The sequence below is a fragment of the Lichenostomus cassidix genome, chromosome Z (genome assembly GCF_008360975.1).
Source record: "Lichenostomus cassidix isolate B80296 chromosome Z, HeHo_3.0, whole genome shotgun sequence".
Lineage (NCBI taxonomy): Eukaryota > Metazoa > Chordata > Aves > Passeriformes > Meliphagidae > Lichenostomus > Lichenostomus cassidix.
Window position 1 is genome coordinate 51,951,327 of NC_139511.1, and position 22,726 is coordinate 51,974,052.

Here is a 22,726-nt window from a genome sequence, read left to right on the forward strand (position 1 = left end):
TACTTTGTCAAGTATGACAAGCTAGAAAAAAAATCAAAATTTCAGAGATCAAGACATTTATGTTAGCTGAAAAGCATTTACTTCTATTTACATCTATGTTTAACAAGTAGAATTTAAATTCAAGGCTTATAGACTCTCCGGATAGTTAGATATATGTGGAACTGAAATGACGTAATTTAAAATTATAAAGGATCCCTATGGTTTTTGAGTGTCAGTACAAAAATCCAAAACTATAATCAATCATTTAAAAAAAAACCCATACAATTAATGGATGTGGCTGAATGAAGGAGGCTTCTAAAGAATATTTGGTATAATAGCATGAGTCTATGAATGCAGAGACTATGAGAAGTAGTAATTTTAATGATTTCTACCTAAAGCTCAAAATTTTCCTTCCTATTCTGATAGTCCTCAAAATACTCATCATAATCTCACAGTGCTGTGCTGCAGATGAAATGCAAGAAGTCTTAATATCGGGAAACTCAGTTTTCTATGTTTATCAATTTTAGGAATGTTACTGGGTAAAAAGTTGAAATATATAACTTGCTGAACAGCTATTGCATAGATAGGTTGAAAAATAATTCTTTCTGCACACTTAGAAAAAGTAATGTATTAGGCATACAATTGTAGTGAAGCTGAATTGACTATTACATATATTTAATATGCATTACATAAGAAACCTATATTGAAAGCATTCTAGGTGGTATATAAATTCACATTCTGTTTCTATTACACTTCTGTTCTTGCAATTAAACAAACTTTGCCACTGGATTATTATTTACTGTGACCCTCTGAAAACAAAGTGAACACTGATTAGCACATTTTCTGGCACATGCCGTGTCTCTGTCACAAAACAATGTCTTAATTTTAAATTCTTGTTCAGAATCACTGCTTTGACAACTGCTGTCACTGTTCAAGGTCTGCATGAAGCTTCAAACTGCATATTATCACCCATTGACAAACTCGACATTTTATGTAGAGCCCCTTCTCACACTGACTTATCCCCCTTATCCTGTGTAAATAAGTAACGATTCATTTTATAACCTTGACTTTAAAGTCCAGCCCTTCCACCCTCTTTTTTCTTCTTCCTAAACAAGTGACAAAGAACAAGGAAGCTGATTGAAGGGGTCCATTATGTATCAACTTAAAGAAAGGCAAAGTGATTGATGAAACTAGCAGTCACCTTCACTGCTAGCTACAGCACCTGTATCCTTTTTGTCAAATGACCTGAAAATCCTGCTGACAGTTTAACATTCACCACAAGGATACACTCTCTAGTACTGTAGTTTTGAATATTTTTATTTGCTCCGAAATTCATGGGAACATTCTTTTAAGATGGAACTACACATTTAAAATCAGTCGCAATTTGTATTTTCTTCCCACAGATTTTGTGCTTTCTAACAGTTTACTTGGCAAAACTATTAAATAACACTTGCCACTAAACTGGCAAACCACAGCTCCTCTGCAGTTGTCACACCTTCAAATTGTTGACATTATAATCACTTCTACAGTAAAATTTGCCAATGGTGATAAGAGAATCTTAGATAATTTCCCATCACAGAAGAAATTTGGTTTCCCAGTGTCAGACTAAGTTCCAGAGCTTTTCAGCAACCATGATTTAAAAACAAAACCAACCAAACAAAACAGTCCAACACATACCATTTTTTATTTAATTATTATTTTCAGTTTTTAAATAATATTTGGCTACTTCAATACAATTTGGGGTTAGCAAATCAAGTAAAACTTCCTCAAAAAGAAGATTAAAAATGCCAAACCCAAACCACTCCTATAGTACTGGAGATGGTCTTCTACTCTCTGTATGAAATAAAATTTTCACTGGGAAAGTGACAACTGAGAGGCAGGAAAACCTCAAAAAAATAACAACATCCCCCCCCTCGCCCCAGCTTTGCTCTGTGTGGGACACAGCACCATTTCCTTTGGGCATTTATTACCTGTTAAAAACCAATCTTTTGGTGAGTGGCAGTTCAGGGTTTTTGAGAGCAAGCTGCAATATTTCTTCGGGTCTGCAGAGTCATAATTAAAGCTGAACTGAGTGGAATTGGAGAGGGAAGGTCAGCGAGGTGCCGTATGAGAGATGAGGCTGGGCTGATGGGCACCAAATGAACAAATTATGATGGGCCCCACTCAATGTGATGAGGTCAAATGCTTGTTTCTACCCACTGACAGTTCAATTTCCCTGAAATGTCTCTCGGTTCTCTATGAGCTAATTATGAATGAAAAGTTATCAACTGCCCTCACCAAAAAGAGCTTTCTTGGAGCTTTTAATGTCAAAATATTGTTGGAAACGCATGCTGGCCAGCTTTTTAGCCAAACAATACCTAGAATAAACTAAATACCATTGTAATACAACGTACTTTCAACCTAGAGTACAGACACAAAATATTCTTTAACTACTGTTAAACACATAAGTAAGTTTTATAAAGCAAACCCACATTAATATTACTGTTCATTATAAAAAGATAGTATGCCTATAGTTTTGTATAACATACACCACGTAACTTTCAAATATTTCCATGTTAATACTAATTCCCAAGAAAATATTTTTAGGTCTAAAGTAACAATGCTCAGCTATATTTCAGCATGATATTTCAGCACAAGTCTAAAGTGACTGATAAAAATACACAGTTCTTTCATGCAACTTCACTTTTCAAAGTAGTGTCCTGACTGCCCTTTTAAAATATTATCTTTTGAATATTCAAGAACATATGGTTGCATATACTTCCAAAGTTTTAAATAACCAGTAGACACAGAAATTGTTAAACACACATACAGAAGGTGCATCTTTGAACTGAAGGGAAAAGAGAAATGAATATACTTTAAAATAGAAATTCAGAACAGGAATGTCTGAGACTACTTATTTGCAATAGAGAAGTAATTCTGATAATTTATTTGGACACAATTTCTCACTGCTTCAAATATAAGAAATGAGAGAGCAGTTTACTGCTTTAATTCAGAATGTGACTTGTTTTTCCTTTATTGCAAAGCTGTTTCTATCTAATATATTTACTTACAAGTCAGAAATTTTTAAGGAAACCCCCAGAGGTTATCAGAACTTTACTTTGAAATGTATTTTTACATATGCAATGTACCCATATATTTGGCACTGCATAAGATGGCACTATCTCAAAGCATGAATTATATCAACTTTAAAATTATACCAATTAATGCAATGACAGCATACACATAGTTACAACAGGATGTTAAAGTCAGAGTGCATCTGATATATACTGATTCATAAACTAGAATTATTTTTCAGATATTTAGAATTTCTCATAAAAAGAGTAGGGATAATGTAAATGAAAACTTTTTAATGAGTGTTTTGTAAAATTTAATATATCTTTAAGGTTATATACAAAAAATTGTCTAAAATAAGCAACTGCAAAAGAATAGGAAAAATAAATCTAATTACAATGTTCAAAGCAGTCATCTATATGTCTAACATATATAGCTGTAATATAAAAGTCTGAAGGTTTTCAGTAGAGCACAGTATTAAATTTATCAATCTCACAGTTGCTGTCATTCTGGTTGGCATATTGTCTTATTAGACACACTGTTGATCAAGTGTTATTACAACAACAACCAAAAAAACAAAAACAAAAACAAAAAACCCAACCAAATAAAAAAACCGCAACCCAAAACAACAAACCAAAAAAAACCCCCAAACCATGATGCACAGAGCATTCATGTTAAAGTACCACAATTAAGAACACAGAAATGCAGTTCATTCATTACAGAACCTTTTCAGGAAGTTGATTTTTTCTAATTCTTATTGTAATTGCATTGTTCTAATCCTGTATTATAAAGGCAGCTGCTTGCCTATCATTTGTACTTTCCTCGTTAATCCTGACTCAGTGAATTAACCTTTAATTACAGCCGTTAAAATTGAAATGAGCCTCTTGTCTGGCTGGGCTGCCCCCTTCCAGTGCATGAGACTGATGAAAATTTTTAGGGTCAATGAATATGTCCCATGTCATGTCTGATAGATGCTAAAGATGTGAGGAGGTAAATGTTACCTTAGAAAGATGTGGTTGAAATTTTTAAGAGCTACATTTATTGACAAAATAAAAGAAAAATACAGCTTAGGTTACCTCTCTCTTCTGTCTGAGTTACACAGCGTAACGCGCATAGAGACACACCGTTTTACACACATTACCACAACATACACTGAAAGAATAACTTACAGAATCATCATCATGCCTCACACATGCTTGTTTTTAAACACCTAGCACCAACCCTGTTTACAGCAGCCCTGTTTTAAGGAGCATAATATATGTATTTTTCATGGTGCAAAGACAAAGAAGCATTATTTTAAACTCTGCCATAGACTTAAGCATCTAAATTTATATATATATATTAAAAAAAAGTTGGTTTCGTTTTAAGGACAGTACTGACTTCTAAGGAAAGCAAAAAAATGATAAAGGTCTCCTCACAGTAACTTATTTAATGGAGTTTCTTTTTTGCAATAACTGCACAATTTAATTTCTATTTTATACATAAGAGTTTAATACAGCAATTGCAGATTACTTTGCTATTTTGGCTTTTTTTTTTTTTTTAATACAGTGTTTGAATGTTGGGTTATTCCTTGTAACTCCAAGATAGTAAAACAGCAAAATAGCACTGAATCAAGAGTATTATTACTTAATCAGTGACCTGGTTATTCAGAATACAGTAACATTAATATACACATTGCTAACTACTTATGCGTTATATTTAAATAATTAAAAACTATCTCATTTATAGCATATACATATATTCTATATAATACATAGATGAAATATAAAAGCAAAAATAAAGGACACATTCTGGAGAAAATCTAGTATTGAACCACACAGTAATCAACTAAATGAATGACACTATATATAGTAAAAATATAATATACCTCTCAGACTGAGCATACTATTATTTGGTCCAATGTCTGGCATCAGAAATGTTTTCCTGATTCAGAACAAACATCTTGTTTGAACTTAGAGAAATAAAATTCTCTAATTTATTTGAAGAAAAAAAGTTGGAGATTTTGAAATGTAGATTTTGTTAAGAATTAATGCATTTAATAAATAGGAGATGTGTATTTTTAAGGCTTAAACATAATTAAACATCACAAATATTCAAAAATGGATTTCTAAGTGAAGACTAGAGGTGAAATGACACTTAAAGAAGTAGTGTCATGGCAGGTGTTTTTTTTCTTTCAAGCTAACATTTTTAGATGTGGAAGCAGTTTCTGAAAGGGCAGTATAGCTTTCAAACATTTGATGCAACACATATTCTATGTAACCAACTTAAGAACACCATCCTATACAGCAATTTTACATCAACCAAAAAATAAAAACAAGTATGTGGGAGTCTTTTTTAATTTCTTCTTCTAGTTTGGCAGTAGTTAATATCTGCTGATGAGCAGCTACATTCATTTGTAGATTTCCAAGTGCTTTCTCAAGGTGAGTAAGCATCATTATCCTCATTTTTCAAATGGAAAACTAAAAGATTAAGATACTCCCTCCAGATCACACAGCAAGTAGTAAGCCAAAAATAGAACTCATTTTCCATATGTAACACCAAGCTCTGTATCCACTGGACCACACTGCCTTCCCACAAGCATCAGTCACACCTAATCAGCCACATAGCTAAATTTTGGGCGGCACAAAAGACAAAGTTATTTTTTAACTCCTAAATTTAAGACTAGGCTTTCTAACTTGCTCCATATGTACAAACTTTCCCAGGCACCCTACTAACATATGATATTGTAGAACATGGTTTCAATTATGCCTTATGCCAGTTACAAATCTTCTAGGACATAGCAGAGGAGAAAACTGAGACAACACAGACACTTTAGACTGTTCCACGTGGGAAAAAACCCACCTTCACAAATTGAGCTGAAGATAAAATCGCAGAACTGCACAAATATCTCTGTCTCATATGCAGTTGTGGTCAACAACACAAGCAAAATTACAAGCACACAGAGGAATAGGATACATGTAGAGTGTCTTGTGGCACGCTTTCTCCCTTCACCTTCCCATAACAAACCTTCCCAATTTCAATCTGTATATAAAAATATGCTTCAGAAATATACCGAAAACATTGAATACATAGGAAAAAGTTATCTTGTGATGAAACAGAAAAGGGATAAGACATTTCTCATAGGAAGCTAAAAAACAAGAGGGCAAATGGTAAGACATAAAAATAATAAAATACACTTGTATTACCTTAACACAAAACTGCAAAAACATATGATAGAAGGTGTGGCTAACACTGAAAGCTGATTTAGAAGCATCCTCTTTTGCCTGAGTAACAAATTTTACAAACATTCTTAAGAAGGTATGGATATACTTAAATAAATGTAAAACTAATTATCTGAAAAACAATGGTAGTTGAGCAAAATCTGGCTGAGAACAATGGGCAGAAGACCACCATTGCCCACAATCCACTACTATCATAAGTGGTTGCACTACATCTCTATCATGACAATAACAAGTTAATGTTTCTTCTGAGGCAGCCATTCCTGAGGTAAGCACTCAGACCAGAGCTTATATGAATGACAAGTGTATATAGTTAAAAGATAATTGCTGGCAGCAAAGCTCTGAAAAAAAAAATTATGAAGTTAAGTGCATGCCATTAACTATTTGGAAGAACTACCATTTATTTCTCTACTGTAGGATTTTGAAAATTCTTCAACACCTAATGCTAACCTTTCCTGCAAACTGCATACCAAACTAGAGCAGTTACATAACCCATTATTGCAACCCTTGTCTTCCCAGTACATCTAAGGAGAGATGCTTCAAACAGGAAAAGAATATACTTCAGAGTCAGTCTTAAGACTTCTTCTAGTGGAATTACAAATAACCTAAAGCCATGTAAATTACAAGAAAGTTTTCCCCTGTAAAGACTGTGTCAACAACTTTAAAATAAAATACCATTTAAGGTGTTCTAGTCTGAAAATATCTTTAGTTAAACATTGAAGGAGTTCATGTTTACAATTTCTCAAGGAATTCTGTAAGTGTGCACTCAATTGAAAATTATATGTATTTATCACCTGATTTGACAGGTCTGCAGCTCGACCTTGACTTTTGACAAAAGCTATTATTTCTGCTTTATGCATCACCACTCCAAAGAAGTTCTCATGGTGGATCCTGGTCAAAAGTTCTTTAGAAGACACAAAACAGAAAACATAATGATTTACTCCTCCCTTCCTAAACAGTTTCTCTGGAAAGCCAAGTAGTAAGGAACAATAAAACATACCACTGGCAATAACTACTGTCATGAAAAAACACTGAACATATTGAATAAAACCTTAGTAAGTAAAGCAGTACCACTTCTACAAATATATCTTAATTCCATATGCACAATAATTAACAGCAAGTCCAAATCGCTGCATGGAATATTTTTATAAGTACTGCCCCACTACAACAAGAGTTTTCCCTTCATATGGTATACGCATTTTTCATGAGATTTTTGTAGTCACCCTTGACCTTTTCCCCAAGCTATCCTACTTGGGGCAGGAAACAATCTTTTCCTCTCAAATACTACTCAACTCAGCCCATACCGCCACACGCTTTTTTCCTCATCCAACTGCTTCTGTCACCCGAGCTCATATTGACCTGTCAGGTCTCCCTTGCACTAACACTGCTCTGAATCATAACAGATTTCTTGCTACCAGAGAAATATTTCCTTCTCACTAATTTTATTCATAAAAGTATGTGTCATTTTTATTAGTTAATTATCCTATGCAGCATACTCATGGCTCTCCACATTTAGAAGAGTAGTTGCTTGTACATTTTTACCATCTAAAATCCTAATGAAAAAAGAACAGGTGGTTTAGCCTTTTTTTTTTCTCATCAGCTGTGTGACAGGTAGGAACAGATGATCACTACCCTCTTCATATTCTCTCCATTACCACAGCTCTACTCTCTCTCCTCTCACCATTTCTGCTCAAAATATTATTTATTGTAGCAGATTACAACCCTCCCTGTCCTTATGTCAGTCATGAGTTTTGCTTTTGATTCCTCCTTTCTCACTCTATAACCCCACCTTTAGGGGACAACAATAATTTCCAGGGTTTTCCAATAACTGCTTCACACTGACAGCTTGCAGTTTTCTCTTGCCTCCTGTTTTTCATATGCACTGCATCCTCACATATTTTTCAAGCCTGCAAATTATCCATCTGAAACTCAATTGATGCCAATTGCAATTTCCTCTAGCACTTAGTTCTGACTTCACTTGCTTGGACACCTTGAGAAGCCCCATAGAGGCCTCTGGTGACCTCAGTTACCTGGACCACATGCACCAAGGCAGAAGCATGTGCACGGATTTACTACATTTTTGCATTCAATTGGAAGAAAGTTATCTGTGAATTACAAGAGAATTTTGTTTTCCTGGAACAAACTATAATACATATGCATGCATGCGTTTATATGAGGGGGAAATGTACTATATGTAAACATGATGATAAAAACAAATGAGCCACAGGACAAAGCACTAGGTTGTGCAGTTTCTATCCAAGAATTTTTTGGTTTTGCAGGTTTTGCCATTACTGTAAAACTGTTCTTGTATTTATGCTTTCTATAACATTCAGCAGCTATGAATTTGGAAGTTATAAGTTTTCTAAAAGCTGTATCCAATTACAATGCTGAATGATTTGAATAATAGACTGCTTGACATATTCCAAGATAAGTGGCTGCTACATTTCTTTGATATTAGGGTCATATACTGTACTTATCTATTTTTACTCCATGCTCTCCATTGCCTAGTAATAAATTAATTTCTCACTGTTAGTTTGGCATGTGCCCTACAGTTACATTCATTTTCTCTCTCACTGAAGGAAGAAGAAGTTTTCTAAACTATTTTTAGAATTAGGCAGCACAGATTAAATTAAAAATATTACTTTAAGAGGGACAGAGGGACATTCCCACATAAAATCTTAAAAGCCAGTTTCGTATTTTTATTTTTAGAAAATTACCAGGTGGTGCTGAAAAATAATTAGATAATAGTTATTTAACTACTTTCACACATGTAAGACTTCTTACAATATATGGATATAATTTGAAAGAATGGGTTTCAACCTAAGTATTTAATTTCTGTTGCTTTCTGGTGCAAAAAACTCAGCAAAGGACCTCATGTACATCTGCAACTATCAATGGCAATGAGAACTGAGCTTAGATTTGAAAACAGAATACACACCAAGACATGTAATCCCTATCCAGGCAGAAATAATTAGTTCTTACATGGTTTGGGTTCTTTCCAGAGCAGGCAGAATGAGGAAATGTTGCAGCTTCTTTGCTGGTTACCAGACCTCGGTAATACAAAGTACTTGCATTTTGCACAACCATCATACAGAACAACTTCTACTCTTCAGCCTATGCCTTCTAGATCTATCTAAGAGGTCTATTTCTTTGCAGCTGCCTTCAGAAGAATGGGGAGAAGCAGTTTAGCAAATGATCAGTGGCAATCACGAGGAAAGCAAGCATGAATATGGGAGTGGAATATGTGGTCATGTACTGTAGATGATGAAAGGACTAAAGACATTGGCAAGCTGGGGTGTTCTCAAGCCTCTGGCATTACTGATTGCTATCTTTAATTATAGCATTTATTATTTATAATAGCAATTATTTATAGCATTTATTATTTATAATTATATAGTTATAAATAATACCTTTATCCTCAAAGGTAATAATTCTGCAGTACAGACACCACAGTCATCCTTAAACTAACCCAGAACCAGGTAAACATATGACAGGTTGTGTTTTGAGCTGTCAAAGCCATGAAGGATGGCAAGGAGCCGACTCTGGTGTGCAGACACAGAGTAACACCACAGACTTACCACCTAACACTGTATACTGCACTACAGAATAACACAGAAGAGAATTTCTGGCACCTTCAGACTGTGTGACACATCAGCAACTACGCATCAGATGTAGTGACTGCATGTCCATTTATGGTTACTGCCCTGCTTGAAATTTACATTACATTTGATTTTCTTAGGTAAGGCTAATATCCAACAAATTATTTGAAAGTCTACCATTTCAACACCAAATTTTGAAGCCTGTAAAAATGATACTTAATCATAAACAAAATGCTTCCATTTCTTGACTTGAATCACTCACGTAGCTCCTTTACTTAACAAATATTTGATGTTGCAAACTAGTGCTCCCAATGTCAGCACAAAGTGGTTTACCACTTTGTTAAAGTTTGATTGTTAAAGTTGCAGTGCAGGTTCTAGATACCAACCTCATTAGAAACAAGACTAGGCTACAAAATGCCTGTGACTCTGGTATTTTATCTCGTCACTTCCATCCATTTTCACAATGGATGTACCCTATGTTATACCACTGCAATTTCTCATTAAATTACAAATATAAATTGGACACACACAAAATACTAAATAAACAGGAGTGAAAGAGAACAAAGTACTATCCTTTCCCACTCTCTATCTCCATGAGTTTGCTAGCCTTAATTATACCTATTGTTTTGAGATTCCCTAATGAAAAGTGCTACAAAGCACTAACAGAATTAATCATGACACATACTGATATACCACTGATTGTAAATCTATACCCTTTTTATTTGAACCCAGGGGCTATGTTTCATATACTCATGAAAAATTACTCCCAAGTAGCACAGCGTAATGATTGGAGGCATGTATGGTAAGCAGACTATTAGCAAGTATGTGACATTCTTGTAGCTTATCTTTGATTGTGTAGCAAACAGATGAAGACTTCTATAGTTTGGATACTTAATTTCTGAGTTAAAGTTTCCCTGAGGCAAAAAAAAAAGAGAACTTGAAAGAGAAGACTAAAAGTGCTTTAAGTCATTCTTCTCAGACATGCCATATTCATACTTTTCTCTGCATTTCAGAATGCAATTACAGATCAAAAAATGTCGCCTGACTCGCATGTAAACCATGATTTCATATAAGACTTTTATAGATGAAAGAACTTTAAACAAAACCACTTTGATGATAGTCTCAAAACATGTGACATGATTAAACTGACACGCCCCCCACTTTTTATGGGCTACTTACATCAATGACTGGTGAACTCAACAGACTTAATCCCTCTAGGTCTGCTGCTAAACTCGGGGACAAAACAGCTGCTGTAGGAACTGCCACAGGAGTTGTCACAGGACAGACTAGAAGCAAAAGGGCAAGAGATACTTAAATTGAAAACCAATTTAAAATACTGAGAAAGACAACAATCTTTTTCATTGCTCAAAAAAAGGTTTTAGATCTTCATCTAATTAATATATTTTTGTATATATGTTTCAAAGTAGATTACTTTTTCAGACATACAGCCCCAATACTCAGAATAAGCAGTGAAAATACAAATACAACTGATACACCTATACAGCCTATGACTTACTTTAAAAGTATTTTCTCCTCCTTTGCCATTTTTCCTCTATTTTATCCATCAGTTTGGTACATGCCATGCAGCACATTTTCATTTACAGGCTACATGCAAAGTACATGTTAATGCAATTCTAACGTGCTGCACTTATAGACCTAAACTTGAAGAAGGGTACTGAAAGCATAGGCAAAAACCAGTGCCAGCTGTATCTAACACTTCCACGAATACCATTTCACACTGCTCTTCAGGAATGAGATTTTTAGTGTCTTAACATAACACCATAATTGGCTCATAGACTGCACAGGTGTTGTACAGGTAACATCCATTATTACCTGAGAAAATAAGCTCACTTTAACAGGAAACAAGTCCAGACATATACAAATTCTCAAAGTTAATATTTTACATGGCAGTACATTCTAAATTTTGAAACAATTTCTCAATTATAAAACAAATACAGTCTTGTAATAACTGGGCTTAAAAATAAATCTAAGCATTTATTTGACAGTCTAAGCATTTATTTTTGTCAGGAAACTGCTACAGTAAATGAACAGAATCAATGTTTAAGACATTTAAAATTCATTGAACTAACTGAATTGAATTTATGCCTTGGGAAAAATGAGACTTTAATCAAGATACTTACAATCATCTAAATCTAAGAGAAACACATCTTGTTTTTTTGGAGTTAGATTTCTATCTTGCATTGGCTTTTCTTCTTTCTGTCAAAATAGATAAATATTTCATCTTTCACCATATCACCAGAAAAAAGCATTTAATACTTTTATAAAGCAAGTGCATTTTTTTACTACTTTCATAAAGCAAAATGTCTCCATTTTCAGGGTTCGATATCCAGAGAATTCACCTACTGAGAGAGATTCCTTTATATAGTTAAACTGAACCTAAATTCCATAACTGAATTTCTGAAGCCCATGTATTCATTTAATCTTAATTATTGTTGTTACACAGAAAACATCTGGTGACAGATCAGATACTTCTGTTGAGACCATTAAAAGAGAGAGCAGCTTTTCTTTTTTTTTCAAGACAAAAGATTTGGGTACTAACATTTCCGTTTTCATATGAAAAACAGGTCAAAATCTACTCAATAAGAAATATGGTGTTACTTCCACTTTTCTAGGAGTATGGAATTCTGTCCAATTATGTACTACAATTTTACTTAATAGATAGAAAACAACAGAAAGTTGATTTTTGTCACCAAAAAGTTTCAGTTTTAAGCCTTAAGATGAGTTCTAATAATAAGAATTGGCACTACATTAAGACTAGAGAAGTAATAATCCCATTGTCTTGGCAGAGTATTTCTACAAAATTTGTTTCAATATATCTACATAAAAACTTCTAAACAAATCTCATAAGAGTGAATGGTGGCCATACCTACAGAGCATGTCTAGAAAGTGGTGATTCAGGAAAGAATTTAGTGTTGCAGCTCTGTACAGACTACCAAGAAGGTGGTTTAGTATAAAGGATTGGTCTTTGGATGTAGCCAGAACCTTCTGTATCAAACAGTTTTGTCATCATGTTGTTCCTACCCACTCTAAGGCATCCTTCATTCGTGTCAGCTGAAGAATTCCTTTTACTTTCATCCTCTCTGGCTCACTCACCAAACAGAAGGCTTTGCCATTCTTTTAGAAAATACGCCAACTTCCTTTAGACCTTAAGACATTGCTCAGTCCCCAAGCTATTGGAATTTAAATGTAGTCTCTCCAGAAGTCACACTTTCTAGTTTACCAGTTTCCTCTTCATCAGTACATGACAGCCAAATGCACATACAATTATTTTACCATTTCTAATATCTTAACAGGTCTAAATAAATCAGTCATCTCCTTATGCCCATCTAGGCCTTCATTTCTTGAGCATTTCAGACACTGAGGATACAAATTTCTAAAAGAGTTTGGCGTCAACTCAATGGCAAGAACCACTTTCTTTAACCAGCACCACAGAATAAAATGACACCTCTTTTCTCAAGGTGCACTCCCTTTCTTCTGGTCTCTCAGCATCATAGTCAGTTGCACAAAAACAATATTAGTTAATGTTTTTTCCCAATTTTGGGAGAAATTCCAGGGTTCCTTCTAAAGAACATGTTCTCACTATTTGAAGCCATTGATGTTAACGACTACCAGGCTTGACCTCAGCCATGATGACATTGCTCATCATGTTCTTCCTATAAATCCCATCGCTCAAATAGACAATAGTCACTTACATGATCCCTACAGATATGCTTCATGTATTCTGGGAGAAGAATCACCTTGTGGACTTAAAAGAAAATGAGCCACTATTTTAGAAGTTATTTTAAAATCATCATACTTTGATGGTCCTTATCACTATGGTATTTGAATGTTCTACTACAGCTGATTTATCTGAAATCTAAAACTCTGCTGGACAGAGAAAATATTACAAAATAACTTTAAAATGAGGCTAAAGTTACACCAATTCTTATATGTTTTGTCCAGAATTAGTGAGGGACTCATGCAAAACCAACATTCTTGAATTTTATTCTGCTCACAACTACCACACTTTTCTCTTAAACTGCATTTATTATCAACTCATTAAGCTTATTTTGGCGATTTTTGTTTTAAATATGTAAAATAAGGAAAATAGTACACTTCATAAACTACAAGTTCTACTTAAATTACTCATGTTTATGAAGTGTCAGAGACATAATTTTGTGACATTCCTCCTCACAAATTCCAAGCCATTTTATAACATCATTTGGCAAATATTTAGCCCTGGATATCGGGTTTAGCTGTTATCCCCAGCACTTTTACTATTAATTATGTATCACAACCTTTTTCCTGAACTAGAACTCTTAAAAAACCAAAACAGACTAAAGGAGAACTCAGTTTAACAACAGGCAAATATATTAAAAATATTCTCAATTTCTGAACTCTCTCATTCCCTGTCCCTACTTACCCATAAGACACAGTTCTACCTTCAACTGTGATTAAGCTTCAAAGCTACAGCTTTATATTTGTAAAGTATTACCAAAGAGATGGGATGTCTCCATCTCCTTTTATTATGTAGCCAATTAAACGTCTTTAAACTGTGGCTCAACCCACACAACAAGCACACAAGGATGAGAATTCTATGTGCTTCAGAACAACTTTTTTAAAAAATAGGAGTCACAGTCAAGGAATCCTCTCACTGTTACTCTGTTTACTGAAGACAACTAAGATGGGCATTCTGAGTCACAAATAATACCAATAGTATGCCTCAGTTTGCTTTTTCTGTCACAAAGCTTGATGTGTACTTTTATAAGGTGAAATCCATTCCTGCACTGGTATTATTTTGAATCTACTACATAACACACCTTTAAAAATGGGGGAAAAAATCTTTCAAGAGAATTTACTTCTTATACTTCCAAAACAAAATAAAATGGTCCTAAAATAAGGCACAAATACAAAATCCTTGTACAGATTTTGTACATTTCCTTGTATCACATGGAAAACTTTCACTACACAGTTTATTGGAAGTTCACTGCACAGTTTACTGTGTATTTTAGTGTATCTGTTTACTATAAAAAACAAGCAAGTAAGCAACTCCACCAAACAGAAAACAAAAACAAACACAAACCTGACCCTACCATCTGGAAAAGGTAAAATCAGGAGCTAATTAAAATAAGATAATGCTAATGTTAAAGTATGATCACGCCTTATTTCTGACTTCACTCGAGTGTTCAAGGTTAAGAAAATACTGGGCTACTTATATGTGTGTATGAGTGCCATATATACACAAAAATACACAAGTATTTTCATACTTATATTTCTACATATGGAAATGTACATTAATTGTGTGCAAAACACCAAAGAAATCTATTTCTATGGGTCCAGCCTATTACCAACATGATTATTTTTTAATTTGTTTTTTCCAAGGAAAGGAAATTGATTGGCTATCTAGAAACAATAAATAGCCAATGACTGCAGATATTTCTATTGAGTAAAAAAAAAGCTTTGCATTTGAAATCAAGACAATAAAAAGGTCCTGACGTGTCTGACATTTCTCTGTAACACAATTTTTCATCTTTTTTTTCTTAAAACTAAGCCTACAATATAACCCAAACAGTTTTCTACCAAGAAAGCCCACTATGGGAAAAGCAGAATACTAAACAAAGAAGTTAAGGTATATTCCATCAAACATTTCTCCATTTGCAATTCATCTTGGTAATAGAGATAGAACCTGGTAAATGCATATAGGACTTGAAGCAGGAGATTTCTCTTGCTCAATGCATAATTCATGTGCTCCGCCTGCAAAGTGTGTAAAATGAGAATTTCACACCGCAGCATGAGCCATGGAGCTGCAGAGAAAAGGCAGATGAAATCATATTCTGCTGTGCGAATTTTATTTCTTATCCTCCCAATATTTATACAAAACCATCACTGACAATCCAAATGCATTGACAGATCACCCACTGTTTCCATTGTGTTAGCACTTGAAAGGAGATCAGGCAGAAAGATAGACAATTTGTTTTTGTATATTTTTTAAATAGTGGATCAGGTTTTTAACAGCTGAGTGACTGTATTATACTTGTATAAGGAGGTCAACAGTAGCGGATTTTAAAACCCCACTGTAGAGACACTACTTATACATGCATCATCCCCAAATCTGCATTTTAGCTCTCCAGTATTTATGCTTACAGTATAATATGCATCTGAACACCTTAAACTATCCATATTTCAAAATGATATGAAAGACTGCAGTACAAGAGACTGACTTTTCTATTCACTGCAGGTCAATTACACTGAACACAACAGCTTTTTCAAACCTATTTGTCAGGAGAAAAAATATTAAACCATTAATAATATACTCAGGAAAATAATCTGAAGTTTTTGCAGCGTACTTTAATGCCAGTAAGTGCATGGATGTATGTAGAAATTAAGCTCCAATGTGAATGTAATCAAACCTTTTTTATTAAGAAAATTTTGCTGAACATGGCAAAGGTAACCAACACAACATATATAGAACGGTAAAGATCACCCAAAACATCAGCAATTTAACACAGTTCATAACATGTGGCAAACTGAGAAACTGCAAAAATAGAGCTCACTAACCACAACTTCTTTTATTATATGTATTTCAGAAAATCTTTCTCAGGCTGACTGACAAGGAAATCCTAATGAATAATCTCCCCATAGACACTGCCCAAATTAAGAACACACTATAACAGAATAATATAAGCAGTATCTTTTCCAGTGAAAAACTACCAGAATAAAACATGCATTTCTAAGAACCTGGCAGAAACCACCTGCTTTTTTGGGAGGTCTGAAAAATAAGCCAGGAAGGAAGCAGAAAAATATGTGTGGTTCTTGTAAAAACATACCTTCACACAAAGGGCTCCATATGTAAGACCTAAACTAAAATGTTCTTCAAAGTTTGTTAAATTTTTTTTTTTCTTTCCAGCTTGGAAGGGGTTTTCTAGGTTATCATGAGTTACCTCCATCTATCATTACAGGGCCCAAAACAGATTTATCACAAAAAAAATCTATTAAGCTAGTTAGCATAGCAATCACCTTTAATAAAAAATACCTGCAATTCTCTTACCCCACCCGCCCATATAATTACACCTCTAAAAATTAACAAGTATCAGAAACACCTCAAGTATAAATGCAGGCACCAAACATGGTTGAAATGGAAACTAACTTCAAGGTTCCAGGGATTAATACCACACACTGAAACAGTCCTCCTTGTTCAAGGACATTAAATTAACTACCCCCTGCCCCTTCACACACGACCATTGCTGTTTACAGTTCACCAGCTATAGCTTGTTGCCCTTGTATTAAATGTGCTAATTTCTAAATGAAAAAGGAATGTTTAGCTTCTGCACGGTGAGCTCCATGCTGTCCTTTCTTTTCAATAATCTCCTTGCTACTTTTCTTGCTACCATGCGTATAAACCCATTGTTATCTGTTTTCTTTTGTGATGTTTAATAGCTTTGCAATTTTTCCATTCTATTCTTTAACTCTGCTCTCATCAAGTCTTCTGTCAACTGTTTAAAGATACTTTTTGTTCCTAACACATTTCTTTTTAGGTGCTCCTTAATCAAGTAAGACTTCAGAACTACTGCAATGTTCTTTCTCTTCTCTTAAAGTCCAAGGCCTCGACAACTTTCCACTGATTGCAACAATTCAATGTGAAGCTTCTTGGACATTCCAGTTCTCATATTCAGTGTTTGACTTCACACATTCTGCTGTTTTAAAATACAAAAAGCTTCTTTATGCTAGCAGTCCTCACACATCCTGTGAAAGAACCAAACAGTTTAGAGAAGTGTAGTGAAAGAAATTATGAAAGTGGTGTTGATACCCTGAGAAAAACAGAAGAAGGCAGCAGAAATAAGATACCATTGTTTGAATATGGTTTTGCAGCGGCTGCTCAGAGCTAAGCACATGGGAGTACCTATAACTTTCTGGTGAAAAAGACTGGGCTGATATGAGAAACTGCAAACGGTTACAATTAATTCATGTCCCATCTATTATCAAAGGAGTTTATTCTGAGACAATTTAGGTTACATTTTTTTGTGCTACCATTTTTTGGCAAAATCCAGTCTGACTGCCCTAGTAGGAAAAAACTTTGACATAGGTGTGCTTCCCAATGTGTTATTTGGGCAGGAAACAATGATGAAACCATGGAAACACATCTCCATTTCTCACATAATACAGCCACATTTAATATTTTGTTCTACTTGGTGGAAGAAGGGAATAGATTAAAAGTTAAGGTTACAACTCAAGAGTTCTTAGGCAGACTTAAAAAGTTACAAAACAAAGATCACACACAATATAAGTTCAACGTTTAGAGAAACAGAGAGCCTTACCTCCTCAATTAAAGGAAATGCACACTTTAACAGCTTAATAAAGCAATGGCCTTTCCTCTTAACTGGTAAAAACACACCTATCCCCAGCTTCAAAAATTGCAAGAAAAGCAACAAAGGATGTCTATTTTGACTTTTCGGCCATCTGTATAGGAGTCCTGACTGAAATGTCTTGATTTAACATGCAATAGAGTTTCACTTTATTTTCAATACCACATATCAGTATTAAACTGGAAACTTCTGAGCTACAATTCTACCCATCAAAATTTTTTAATAAATATATAAAAAGAAATGCACAGAAAATATTTTATAATAGAAAAATAAGTGTCAGAAACGCTTTTACTCTTCTTCCTGGACAGGTTCAGCAAAAAGTTCCTCACGTATTTATTTTTAAATGCAAGGTAGGTAGGTAAAAGTAACCAATTAATGCTATTAGCTTCAGTTCTATAATGCTAGTTTGAGTATAATGACTCAGGTATTATAGTTAAACTTTAAGATTCCATTTCAATAAAATAATCATCAACATACATGTATTAAGTTTCACCAATTCAACAATATCCTAAAAAAATTAAATTAAAAATAATTAGGTTCTATTATAAAATAATAATAGACTACAAGAAAAAAATACTATGTTCTGTGTGTAAAAAATAATTAGATTCTATTATTCTTCTTCATCTAGATGGAGTAAAAATAATATAGAATTATAAACTGAAATATGGTTTTTTATTATAAAAATATTCTTACTTGCTTAAACTGCCAAACCACTTTTGGATTGGTCTATGAAAAGTAAAAAAAAAAAAAAAAAATCATAAACGTCAGATTTTTTTAGATATGCAGAAAACTACTTACCATCTTCATTCCCACAGAAAGAAACATGGATGGATGGTCAGATGCATATTTTCATATTTTATAGAAGTTTTAAAAAAGCTTATTTTACTGTACTAACCTTATTAGAGGTAGCGTTTCTAGATTTTCCAGACTCAGAGTCACTTTTAGAGTCTGATTCTGACTTGGAGCTTGAAGAACATTCTTCTGATGAAGAGGACTCTGTATCAGAGGAACTGGATGTGCTTCTCTTTTTGGAAATCCCCTTTGCTTTCTTTTTAATATCCTCTGAATCACTATATATTTAAAAAAATGTTAAGAGACATGCAAAACCACCAAAGGAATCTGCTTAGGCAATATCCTGCATCAGCATTTGAAAGTTTTATTAAATGAGTTTTAAGCCATCATTTCTTCACAATAAAAACCTCAATTATGAATGAAGAAGTAGCTTATTTAAGGCTACACAAAACTGTTCTATTACACTACACAGTACAACATCACATGTAGTCTAATCCAGTGGAACAGCCAAACAAAATGTGAACATATTAAATATTAAAAATATTATTTGCACACATCAAGCTTGTCGCATTAGAAAAGGAAGTGCAGACACCCTTTTAAATAAAGATGCTTTCCTACTATTCCACCTATGATAAACAATGTTGGTGTATCCGATTTTTGCAAGGTAAGATTGCTTAAAAAAAAAAATCAATGCATTTAGTTTATTCCTTTGTTAATTTTTCTAAATAAAACTGCATCACCTACAAATAAGACCTCTAATGTCTACAAATAGTTCAGTCTGTAAGAGTTTATACACAAGAGCTGTTAAATTCTGATATTTTGGTCACTTTGAATATCTTACAGCTTCAGAGGCACTGGTCTTTGCATAGTGAAGTTCTGTCCATCCTGCCAGTTGTTGGATTATGTTGGTCTGTATCAACAGCTACTGAATATTATCTGCCTTGCTCACATCTAATAATAGTTAAACTACCAATTAGTAGATTACCCGTTTGTCTCAGGGGGAGTTACTACCACAGGAAATGAAAATTGTTTTCTAATAGTTATCACAAGGCAGAAAAATTAACATTGCATATAGAAAAAAACCCCTCTGTTCCTGGATCTGCAAACAACCATTTTATACTTCCAAATCAGGTGTTTCATACAATACCTGACTCTGCTTCCTTCCCAAGACAATAAATTGGTTACTGAAGTGCTTGAAGGGTAACAAGGTCAACAATAATTAAACAAATCTAGACCACTCAACTATTAAGAGTCCCTTTGGACTCAGATTGTTACACAGTTTTGCTTAGCTTTAGAAGCAGTACAAAAGAATGTACTATGCTGCATAACTGTTTGAGATTGCAATGTTTTTGCACCAAAAAATACAGAGGAGGAGAACTGAAAATCTAACACGACAGATCAAAACAGTTAGGGTAAAGTGTTCCTCCTCTCAAGAACTTCCCATGACCGAATTGTCTAAATAAAATTTAATCAAAATTATTTAAAATCAGTAATATTTAGCCTACACCTACCCATGTAACTGAAGTTGAAATTAACTCCCCAAATTTTAGTCAAAAGTATGAAGCAGCAAATTTGAAGCTTGCAAAGCTAAAAATGGAACAATAGTACACAAAAACAAAACCAGTCTAAGGTGGCATATCTGATTGCTAAAATCATGGGGAAAAATAGGTACTATCAAAATTATGTTTCAATATGACAACATTTAACAACTTGTTTGAGGTCAATGACTTAAACAAAAATTCACTAGCATATCCTGTTAAAAGTTTCTTCACAACAACAAAATTATCTACATTCCATTCACCGCCATTCAACAGAAGCTGTAGTTGCATTAACAAATAAGTTGTTGAAAACTCATTACAGAAATGAAGTTGTTTTTCCACAATTTATCTTTAGCTTAGCTTTAAAGCTACATTTGAAGATTAAAAATGTTACTTTACTGCACATCAGCCAGTTTTGATGGGTAATAATTGTTTATCTTACTGCTTAAAATTTCAGATGTTATTCTAATGAAAAGAATTTACTGGTAACTAGCTTTTTAACTTTGCGATGATGAAAAGCCTGTATTAATTTAACCTACAGATTTCATTTGTTCTGAACAGGAAAAACAATATAAATCACTTTTAAAATCATTAAATCCTGACTTAAATTAATAAAGTCATAATTAGGGCATTATGCTGTGTTTGTTATGGAAGTGGCAAGGCGAGCTGCTTTAATTACTGTCTGTAATAAAAGGAGCAGAGTGTGTACTGCGCCCCAATCAGCGCTGTCAGCCACGACTGAGCTGAGCTGCAAACTCATCAAGTAAGCTGGCAGCAGACTACAGAGTAAAGGGCGATCATGTCTGCAGAGGCCACTTGCTGACAGCAGTGGAAGAAACAGATTCATACAATCCAAGGTATTAGCCCCAATTACTCAAAATTTTAATGATACTTTAATACATGATAATGCTGTTGATAATAGGCAATCTTAAAAGCGCTAACACTTAAATATCTTATGACCGTTTCCCTTCACAGCCCTTGCCTCTAATATTTGGATCATAATCTTTTTAATATAACATTATTTAGAAAAATCAATTGTCTTAGTTACATAATGGCAAAGTGTTGAAGGACTTAATTTTAGCTCTCAGCAAAATTGCGGCAAAAGGTAATTAAGTGTTTCACACAACTATGTGATCATTTATTCAGCCTCCCAAGGTTACATCAATTTTCAACAAGCCACCCAAGATTTTACCACAGTCAGAAATTAATTCCAAACATAAGAGTAGTCTGATTAATGAAAATATGAACCTAGTTCATATGCTGACTATTACTAGTATATACAGACATCACTCTTTGGCCAATACACCCCCAAAAAAGCCTAATCAAAGGCTTCACAGACTGCTGACAGGAAGAGCGCTTTAACAACTAGTATCACAAAAATTTAAAACCATACAACTGTATACCTACCTTTCATCAACAGCTCTACATGTTTTCTTTGCAGCACTTTCTTTGCTGTCTGATTCACTGTCAGTTGATTCCTCACTGGGAGAGGAACTCCCACTACTCTCATCTGTGCTGCCTTCTTCTTTATCTTCCTTCTCACTTTCACTGTCAGACCCACTCCCTGAAATGAAAACAATCCTTAAAATTTTGTTCTGAATATCTTAAATAATTAGCATTTTAGAAATCCAAGTTTGTTTTAAATTCAATCATGGCTTAGTATTTGAAGATCCAATTGCCAGCTTTAGTATTATCTACCCTGTGCCAAAGCAGGCAAGAGAATTAGTTCCCCTAATAGCTACAAAATTTTTTTAGTTAAAAACCTGTCTTCTTCAGCCTACAGTATTATTCAAATTAGAAAGTTGAATAATAAATTAATTGCATGTGGATTCTTCAAAGTTACATAACCCTATTAGGAGCTGGAGACGACCTCAAATTTTCTAATCTATACATTCGCTTAGCTGCAAAATTATCTTTTCAAACAGCTGCTTAATTAGATAATCTATTCTTAAATACCCATAGTGACTATGACTGAATCATTGATTTAAACAAATTATTAAACCTCCAATTAATCATATAGTTACCAAATATTCTACAATCTGAAGTGAGTATATACTATTGCTTCAGAAATCATTCATTTCAGTTCTGCGTATTTCCTTAGTTTAGGAACTGGAAGGAAGCAGTTCCATGCTCAGATTTTAAGATGCCCGTCTTCCATTCAACCAGATGATGATAATTCTATTAAG

At 34.0% G+C, this 22,726-nt stretch overlaps 1 protein-coding gene across 3 annotated transcripts in view; it reads right to left on the minus strand.

Annotated features, from left to right (window-relative positions):
• AP3B1 (adaptor related protein complex 3 subunit beta 1) overlaps nucleotides 1–22,726 on the minus strand; it is a 157,796-nt gene that overhangs the window by 42,835 nt on the left and 92,235 nt on the right. For all 3 annotated transcript variants that reach the window (XR_014846883.1, XM_085042815.1, XM_085042814.1), the window contains exons 19-22: nucleotides 21,948–22,104; nucleotides 19,106–19,280; nucleotides 11,989–12,064; nucleotides 11,027–11,133 (exon numbers count right to left, since the gene is read on the minus strand). Coding sequence is in view for 2 of the 3 variants with exons in the window: in XM_085042815.1 (XP_084898941.1) it covers nucleotides 11,027–11,133; nucleotides 11,989–12,064; nucleotides 19,106–19,280; nucleotides 21,948–22,104 (515 nt within the window). In the remaining variant the exon portion in view is untranslated. The remainder of the gene's footprint in view (nucleotides 1–11,026; nucleotides 11,134–11,988; nucleotides 12,065–19,105; nucleotides 19,281–21,947; nucleotides 22,105–22,726) is intronic.